Genomic DNA, 10,001 nt, shown 5'->3' on the forward strand with positions numbered 1-10,001 from the left:
CATAAATTTGAATAATAGTGGTATTAACTGGGCTTCCCTATAGGCGCATGGATATTATCCTATCACTTATAGCATTGTACCTCATGACTGATCTGGACATGTTCTTTTTGACGATGAATGCAACACCATTCCTTTTCTCATGTAGTGCCATAGTATAAGCACTGGACCAAAAGGTCAGTTTGAACTGTAAGGTCGACAGTTCAAATCTACCAACAGCTCCTCAGAAACCCTATACAGGGTCACTGTGAGTTGGAACTGACTTTATGCTCTTAACAACAACATCTCCCGATTTGACCTGGTTGGCGAATCAGTACAGAATGGGCTTTGACCCCCCAGGGAAGCTGTCAGTGAGGTTAGGGGCCACATCGCAGGAACAGCATAGCCTGGGGGCAGTGAGAGGCCCAGATTCACATATGAGCAAAATGGGGTGGTCTATTGTCTGGGGCGACTTTGTCTATTTCCATCACGTCAGACAGCATGAACCTTCCTCCACATTAGGGCCCCCTCCACACAGGCCATGCCTCACTCACCTGGATCACTTTCTGCAGCTGCCTGTCACCGTCCACCACAAAGATGTCCACCTGCGAGTTCTCAGCGATGACCTGGCAGACTTTGGGTGAGTTGGTGGACAGGATGCCCACAGAGAAACCTCTGGAAGCAGAACCCAAGAAGTGAGTGCAGGGGCCTGAGGAGCACATCAAGTCCAAGTGTGGGTGATGTTTCCGGATACCCCCAACTTGAACTTGACTGCCAAGGGCTGCTAGATGGTGGGACCTAGGGACCACCCAGTCCTGGGCTCTGCCTTTGAAGAGTTTCCCCTCAATGGTCTGATGCAGGGAGGGCTCAGTGCTGGGAATCCCTGAGGAGTAGGACAGACTTCCTGGAGGAGGGGGCAAGGGAAGTGGGCTTCATAGGGTGTATAGGAGTTCACCCGGTAGAGACTGTCAGGAAGGGTGGGGCTGGCCCTTGACAAATCCCATTGAGCTCAAAGTAAACAGTGATGAGAGCGGTCCCTGGAGCCTCCATCTGCTCCGTGCCCCCCACAGCCTCAGATGGAGGAGGAGCTTGCTGGGTTTCTCATTGCACCCCCAGGAGAAGCCAGGTACCCCTTACCCGGCCATGATGGCACCAAGGCTGGCGATGACCCACTCTTCTGAGTTGAGCCCCATGATCCCCACGCCATGGAAGCGCTCCAGACCCAGCTGGGGGAGGAAGGTCTATGTGAAGCCCAGGGGTCTCAGCTACCAGCACCCCACCTGCCCAGGAGCATTGGGAGGGAGGGGAAACTAGGGCTTTGCCCAAAGGCTGCTTGTCCTTTCTTCTTTGATAAAAGACCCCAGACCCTCATCTCCACTAGCCAGTGCTTCTCAATGTGAGTGGCTGATTCTGGGTCCCTCAGGGAACACAGGGGACATGTTTAAAATTGTCACTGTTGGGAAAATGCACACTGCAAAACCCACAGCCATTCCACCAGCTTTCAACATGGCGGTGATGACGTTCTCAGAGTTGTACGGCCACGTTCATCCTCCTTGCCTCACTTGTTGCTCCCCCATCCACATCAGCTTGAGCCCTCTAAGCTGCTGTCTAACCTTTCGAGTTGCTCCTGTCCATCTGATCCCTTAGAGACAGATCTTCCAAGAACACAGTTATCAAGGCAGACATTCTTTATCCAGTTAAGCTCTACTAATACTTGGTTTGAAGACTTCCGGGGACATGCTTGGTTCAAGGCCTAAAGGTGATCTCAGGGTAATAGCTTTTGGAGACATTCATTCAACCTAACGACTCCAGCAAGTCTAGATTCTATGAGGATTTGAAATTCTGTTTTGTATTTTCCCCCTTTTGATCAGGATCCTTCTGTAGAATTTAGGATCAAAATGTCTAGTAATGATCGAGTGGCACCATCTTCTGGTCTCTTGATAGAGGAGACAGTTATTCCTGGAGGTAATTAGTCATGCATGTTTAAGTGCCGTGATTTGTGGGCAGGGTGCTACCGGGTGGAGGTCAGGGATGTGTCTCAATACCCTACCTTGTATATGCAGTCATGCTGGATGGTACAAATGATTGAATACTAGACTATGAGCTGAAAGGTTGGTGATTTGAACCCACCCAAAGATGCCTCTTATCAATGGAGAAAGGATTGAAGTTGTCAAGGACTTCATTCTTCTTGGATCAACTATCAACACTCGCGGAAGTAGCAGTCAAGAGATCAGACGACGTATTGCACTGGGCAAATCTGCTGCACAGGAACTTTTTAAAGTATTGAAGAGCAGAGATGTCAGCTTGAGGACTAGGGTGCGCCTGACCCAGGCCATTGTGTTTTCAATAGCCTCATATGGATGCGAAAGCTGGACAGTGAATAAAGAGGATCGTAGAAGAATTGATGCCTTTGAGTTGTGGTGTTGGAGGAGAATACTGAGGGTGCCATGGACTGCCAAAAGAACCAATAGATCTGTTTTGGAAGAAGTGCAGCCAGAGTGCTCCTTGGAGGCCAGGATGGCTAAGCTTCGTCTCTCCTACTTTGGACATGTAGTCCGGAGGAAACAATCGTTGGAGAAGGATGTCATGCTGGGTAGGGTGGAGGGTCAGAGAAAAAGAGGAAGACCTCCAACGAGATGGATCGGCCAGGTGGCATCATTGATGGACTCGGGGGTGGCAGCGGTGGTGAGGTTGGCCCAGGATCGAACATTGTTTCGTTCTGCTGTGCATGGAGTCGCTATGAGTCGGTTCCGACTCGATGGCACCTGACAACAACAACAAAGATGCCTCTGGAGACAGACTTGACCATCTGCTTCTAAAACACCTTGGAGTCCTGGTGTGATCCTGTAGGACCAGCACTATACTGTGAACCACAAGGTTGGCAGTTCAAACCCACCAGCTGTTCCTTAGAAACCCTATACAGGGTTGTGATGAGCTGGGATAGACTTGACAGCATTTAACAACAACGAAAGATACTTCTGAAGACAAACCTGCCATCTGCTTCTGAAAGGCCTTGGAAACCCTATGGAGACAGTTCCACTCTGCACACTTGGGGTCACCATGAGTTGGTACCTAATGATAACACCCTAAAATACACAGACACTTCCCATCCCAACAAATGGCTATCCAGCAGAATGTCCATCACTGTAAGGCTGAGAAACCCTAATTCAAATGACTTAGAACCAAATGGACTCTGGTAGAGTGGACAAGAGGAAGACCCCCAATGAGATGAACTGATATAGTGGTCAACCGCAGGCTCAGATACAGCAAAGACTGTGAGGATGACGGAGGGCCAGGAGGTGCTTGGTTCTGCTGCACACGGGGATCACTATGAGTGGAAGCAACTCAGTAACCCTCAACAGCAGTGGACAGAAAGTCTCAGGGACACGGAACAATGTGAGCCAGAGCAGAGTACCTGGAGGAAGGCCTTGGCGGCCCGGCGGCATTCTTCGTAATATTCAATGTAGGTAAGCATGTGCCAGCCTTTCTTGTGCTTGGAGCCCAGCGCGATGTAGTTGGAGTATTTGGTGGCTGCATCCAGAATCAGGTCGTGCACGGTGAGGGGCGCCCCGGCGGCCAGCGAGTCTCTGCCCAGCCGCAGCTGTACCTCACCGTCTGGCCTCGTGGTCCAGAAGCAGCGGTCTGTGGGCAGGTGAGGTTTAGCAGAGGGGGCTCGAGGCAGGAGCAGCCAGTGGGAGGCAGAAGTGGGTGCAAAGACAAGTAGAGGGGGTGTGGACAGGACAAAGGGGCCGAGACCGAGAGATAAAGTGGGGGGCGGGACAGCACAAGAGCTAGTGTGAAACAGACAAGGACTCACTGAGGGGAGGGAGACACAGAGTGACAGGCAGACGCACTGACCCACAGAGACCAATGCAGACCAAGGCCCCCCAGGAGCTGGTAACTCAATAATAGGCCTGCGTTCCATTCTGTGGACACCGTAGGGGCCAAGCTCTGCTGAAAACTGCTGACCACCTGCCCCTTCCCTCTGGGTCCTGAGCCCAGGTTCCGGGCAGAGGGGCAATTCTCAGGGTCCTCTCTCCCACCCACTCCCAGGGGAGCAGACCACACCCCCAAGAAACCCAGCGCTGCCTCAGCCACCCTTGGCCAACCCTGATCCCCCCACCCGCAGACCAGCCTCTTGGGAAAGCCCACCATCCACCCCAGGGCCTACAGAGCCTCTAACCTCTGCCTTTCATCTTTGGGTAGTGAGCCCCCTTTCGGGGGGAGTCAGCATCCTGTCCCCAAAGCCTTAACTTCTGTCTTCACGGCCTGAGGGGCTCACAGTCTGCTAGGGGTGGGCAGACAGACCCATGAGATTATAATTGGGCAGAAGGCTGGGAATGCCCACCAGGGGCTCAGAGAGTCCCACTTAGTTCTGGGGGCAGTCAGAATGGACAGAAGGCTGGAGTGTCCACTAGGGGTTTAGGGGGTCTCATTGAGTCCTGGTATAGCACTGTGGGATAAAGCACTAGACCAAAAGATCAGTTTGAACCACAGTTCATTCTCACTTGTCACTCCTTGGAAAGCCTGTACAGACAGGGTCACTAAGTCAGAACCGACTCGACGACACTCAACAGCAACAACTTAGTCCTGGGGGGGCTCAGAGGGTCCCACTTAGTCCTGGGAGCAGCCTGAGGCAGGAGCCCTGAGCAATGAGTACTGTTAGGGATTAAATTGTGTGCTCAGAAATGTTAGGTGTTAGTCTCGACTCACAGTAACCCAATGCCCATTGGAACGAAGCACTGCCCAATCCTATACCATCCACACAATTGTTAGGGTTAAGCCCTTTATCACAGGTCTGACCTCAAACGTGTTTGTTGTCAATCCTAAAGTGCCCTGGAAAGGAAAGTGGTTGTAACCCACAGCTTTGGAAACCCCATGTTGTTTAGTGCTGTTAAGTCAGTTCTGACTCATAGTGACCCTGTACAGGGTTTCTGAGGACAGGGCTGGTGGGTTTGAACCCCTGACCATGCGGTTAGCAGTCCAGTGTTTATCCTACAGTGCCACATCAGGCCCCAACTCAAAGGCAAAGAGCATACGTGTGCGAATAGTCCCATTTGGGAATGTTTTGGGGTTTTTTTTGTCCCGTTCACGAGGCAGTATTAGTTCAGGGCATGTCTTAGACAATCTATCTCCTGAGATCTATAAAAAGAACAGATTAAGCAAGTTACAGAAGCAAGGGGCAGAGATGGGAGAGGAGAGAGACCAAGAAGCCAATGGACAGAACCTATAAAGGACCTCCCTCCGGGGCCAACAGCTGGACTTTGGTCTTCTAGACTCCTGAACTGTGAGAAATTCAATTCCTGTTTATCAAACCCCCCTTGTGGTGTTTCTTTTATAGCAGCAGTAGAAGGAGCTCTGGTAGCGTAGTGGTTACGAATCGAGCTGCTCATCTCACGGTCAGCAGTTCGAAACTACCAGCTGTTCCGCAGGAGAAAGATGAGGCTTTCTGCTCCCATAAAGATTTACAGCCTCGGAAACCCTGTGCAGAGTCGCTATGAGTCAGAACTGACTCCACGGCACATAACAACAACAAGAAGGTCACAAAGACAATGGAGTTGGCCAGCTGACCAGAAGGAGGAACTGAGAGTTGGAGACGTATGATGGAGGCTCTTAGGGCTGGGGTGGCAAGAAAGGAGGGTGTGTAGAAGGAAACAAGACAATAGACAGGGGCCAGAGCTGTGTTTGTGAAGAAGTGTTCTCTGGTACCTTCTCTGCCTCCCCCAAACCTAATGGCCCATTCCTGGGAGGAGCCGAGCACTCGGAGTCCCCAGCCTCTGCTTTCCACTCACAACACATTCCACCCCCCCACCCCATCACGTGTCAGAAAACACAGGACAAGGCCCACACCTGCCCCCAGCTTCTTCTCACCAGCGTTGATCACACTTCACGTTGATCACTGTCCGGCTTCAAAGGGACAGTGGTGTCAAGGCCAAGGATCCAAAACATTCCTACAGATGACCAGCCCTTATGACATCACTTCTGATTCCGTTGGCTAGAGCTATGATGACAACAGCATCCCCCAGAGACCCTTTGTAAAACACGTATTATTTTATTTCCCTGTGTGTGTGTGCATATGATAAAGCTATGAGTTTATAGAACATGTTGGTACAAAGTCATAGGTCTTTCATCCATTTGTAATAAATTCTCTGCTCTCTGCAACACCTACACAGCTAGCATGATGACACACACACATATCTGTATCCATGCCTACCTACAAGGGGCCCTGATGGTGCCCTTGTCAGGTATGTGGTTGCTAGCCAGAAGGGCAATGGATCAAGCCACCTGCTTCTCCATAGGAGAAAGATGAGACTTCCTGTTCCCATAAAGACTATATCCTAGAAATCCCTACAGACAGTTCCGCTCCATGCTACAGGGTCACAAAGTACCAGAATGAGTCCCCTGTAATGGCTTTATAGGTATGTTGTTGTTAAGTACCGTGGAGTCGGTTCTGACTCATAGTGACCTTACACAGGGTTTCCAAGACTGTAAATCTTTACGGGAGCAGAAAGCCTCATCTTTCTCCCGCGGAACCACTGGTAGTTTCAAACTGCCGACCTTGAGGTTAGCAGCCCGATTCGTAACCACTACGCTACGTGCCCTCAAGTTGGTTCCAACTGACATTGACCCTGTGAACTTTTGGTTTTCTAACTCCAAATCTTTGCACATTTCATTGTAATACTTGACTTTGTATTCTCGAGCTGACCTTTGAAAAATTCTGTCCGGCTCTTATACCTCCTCCTTTTTTCCATTTGCTTTAGCATCTCTACTCTGTCAGAACAGCTGACAGAAGAAAACACTGCCCAGTCCTGCACCTTCCGCACAAGCATTGTTACACTTGTCCCCATTGCTGCTGCCACTGTGCCAATCCATATTGTTAGGGGTCCTCCTCTTTTTTTTACTGACCCTCCATTTTACCAAGCATGATGTCTTTCTCAAGGGACTGGTTTCTCTTGATACTATGAGCTACGAAGTCAGGCCATCCAGGATTCTAAGGAGCATTTTGGCCATACTTTTTCCAACACAGATTTGTTTGTTTTTCTGGCAGTCCATGGTACTTTGAATATTCTTCTTCAACACCTTAATTCAAATGGATCAATTCTTCTATGGGCTTCCTTTTTCATTGTCCTACTTTCATAAGCATATGAGTTTATACCAGAGCTTGGGGTAAGGTGCACCTTAGTCCTCAAACTGACTTCTTTGCTCTTGAACACTTTAAAGAGGTCTTGTGCAGCTGGTTTATCTAATGCAGTATGTTGTTTGATTTACTGACTGCGGCTTCCATGGATGTTGATTGTAGACCATGCAAAATGAAGTCTATGACAGCTTCAGTCTTTTCTCCATTTATCATGATGTTATTTACTGGTACAGCAGTGAGGATTTTTGTTTTCTTCACATTGAGGTACAACCCATATCTTCATCAGGAAGCATTTAAAGTCCTCTTTGCTTTCAGCAAGCAAAGTTGTATCATCTGCATATCGCATGAGTCTTCTTCAATCCTGATGCCATGTTCTTCTTCATATAATCCAGCTTCTCAGATTATCTGCTCAGTGTACAGACTGAATACGTGTAGTGACAGAATACAATTCTGGTGCACACCTTTCCTGATTTTAAACCATTTAGTGTCCTCTTGTTCTGTTCAAACAACTGCCTCTTGGTCTATGTACAGATTCCTCGTGAGCACAATTAAGTGTTCCGGAATACTCATACAATGTTGTCCATAGTTTGTTGTGATCCACACAAACGAAAACTTTTGTGTAGTCAATGAAGCACAGGTAAACATCTTTCTGGTATTCTCTGCTTTCAACCATCTGACAGCAGAAATGATATCCCTCGTTCCATGTCCTCGTTAGAATCTGGCTTGAACCTCTGGCAAGTCCCAATGTTCTGTTGCAGCCATTAAAAAATTATCTTTAAGTAAATTTACTTGCATGAGGCATCAATGATATTGTGCAATGATTTCCACATTCTGTTGACTCACTTCTCTTTGGAATGGGCACAAATGTGGATCTCTTCCAATCAGTTGGGCCAGGTAGTTATCTTCCAAATTTCTTGGCATAGATGAATGAGTGCCTCCAGTGCCGCCTCACTTTCTTGAAAGATTTCAATTTATATTCCATCAATTCCCAGGGTCTTGTTCTTTGCCAATGCCTTCAGTGCACCTTGAACTTCTTCCTTCAGGATCATTGGCTCTTGATCAGATGCTACCTCTTGAAATGTTTGAACATCAACCATTTCTTTTTGGTACAGTGACTCTGTATTTCTTCCATCTTCTTTTGATGCTTTCTGCATTGTTCAACATTTTGCCCAGAGAATCCTTCAGTATTTCAAGTGAAGGCTTGAATTTTTTGTTCAGTTCTTTCAGCTTGAGAAATGCTGAGCGTGTTCCTCACTTTTGGTTTTCTAACGCCAGATCTTTGCACATTTCATTGTAATACTTGACTTTATCTTCTCAAGCTGACCTTTGAAAATTTCTGTTCAGCTCTTGTACCTCATCATTTCTTCCATTTGCTTTAGTATCTCTACGCTGGAGAGCACATTTCAGAGTCTTTTCTGACATTCATTTGGTCTTTTCCTTCTTTCTTGTCTTCTTAATTATCTTTTGATTTCTTCCTGTATGATGTTCTTGATATCATCCCATAATTCTTCTGGCTTTTAGACATTAGTGTCCAATGCATCAAATCTGTTCATGATCTGATCTCTAAATTTCAGTGGGGAATGGTCGAGGACATATTTTGTCTCTCGTGGACTTGTTTTTTCTTCAGCGTCAGCCTTAACTTGCATTATAAGCAATTGATATTTTGTTCCACATCCTGCCCTGGCCTTGTTTTGACTTCTCCACTGTGTCTTCACTGGGGAGTTTGGTGGCTCCATAACATAAACACTAAACTGGGAACCACAAGGTTCGTAGTTCGAGCCCACCATTCACTCCCCGGGAGAAAGATAAGGCTTCCTGCTCATGCAAGATTTCCAGAATCCTTGGAAACCCTATACAGGGTTGCTATGAGTGGTAAACAACTCAACTGCACTTAACAACAATACCATAAGTAGTCAATAGGATTCCTGTGGTGAAAAGTACGAATCAGGATCCATACCTCATCAGACCATGTGCAAAAACCAGATCCAAATGGGTCAAGGAGTAAAATGCAGAACCCAAAGCCAATAAATTCTGAGGAAATTCCAGGGGCGTAGTTGCAGGGCCTAGCTTTTAGTGATGCATTATGAGCTTAGACTATAAAAGCACATGCTGCAAAAGACAAAATAGACAATAGGGACCTTATAAAGTTTAAATAGTATTTATTCAACAAAGGATTTTATTCAACAAAGAGACAGAGCCTACAGATTGGGGGAGCGTTTTCATGAACAGTGTATTTAATAAAGGTGTGGTGGTGGTGGTGGTTATGTGCCATGGAGTCGATTCCGACTCATAGCGACCCTGTACAGGGTTTCTGAGGCTGTAAATCTTTACGGGAATAGAAAGCCTCATCTTTTTCCCACAGAAGAGCTGGTAGTTTATCCAAAATACTTGAAGGGGGCCGTGCATTTATGGGCAATGTTATTAAATGATAATGTAATTCTGTCATGAACGTTTTGCAGTACCTTGTTTGGATCCTTAAGGGGCATTGGATGCCTTTGAAGGATGGTGTTGGTAAATAATATTGACAATACCATGGACTGCCAGAGAATGAACACATCTGGGTTGGACGATGCTCCTTAGAAGTCAGGATGGAGAGACTTTGACTCACGCATTTTGGACATGCCATCAGGAGGGTCCAAGTGCTTGAGGAAGGACATCATGCTTGGTAGATAGTCAGTGGAAAAGAAGAAAGACCCCCAGTGAGATGGATTGATGGGGGTGGGGGCTGCAACAATGGGCTGAAACAGAGCAATTATGGGGGGAGGGGGCAGGACCAGGCCATGATTCGTCCTGGTCAATGTAGACTTACGATGAGTCTGAAATGGCTCAACAGCACCTAACAACAAAAACAAAAAAAAAGTTCGTCTCTCATACTTCAGACTTATTG

The 10,001-nt window shown here is 47.5% G+C and overlaps 1 protein-coding gene across 1 annotated transcript in view; it reads right to left on the bottom strand.

Moving 5' to 3' along the window:
* LOC102820803 (long-chain-fatty-acid--CoA ligase ACSBG2-like) overlaps window positions 1-9,771 on the bottom strand; it is a 29,738-nt gene extending 19,967 nt beyond the window's left edge. The window contains exons 1-4 of the mRNA XM_006869020.1: window positions 9,723-9,771; window positions 3,392-3,618; window positions 1,114-1,202; window positions 531-651 (exon numbers count right to left, since the gene is read on the bottom strand). Of these exons, the coding sequence (XP_006869082.1) occupies window positions 531-651; window positions 1,114-1,202; window positions 3,392-3,618; window positions 9,723-9,771 (486 nt within the window). The remainder of the gene's footprint in view (window positions 1-530; window positions 652-1,113; window positions 1,203-3,391; window positions 3,619-9,722) is intronic.
* Window positions 9,772-10,001: the final 230 nt, after the last annotated feature.

This window comes from Chrysochloris asiatica, unplaced genomic scaffold (assembly GCF_000296735.1).
Source record: "Chrysochloris asiatica unplaced genomic scaffold, ChrAsi1.0 scaffold00125, whole genome shotgun sequence".
NCBI lineage: Eukaryota > Metazoa > Chordata > Mammalia > Afrosoricida > Chrysochloridae > Chrysochloris > Chrysochloris asiatica.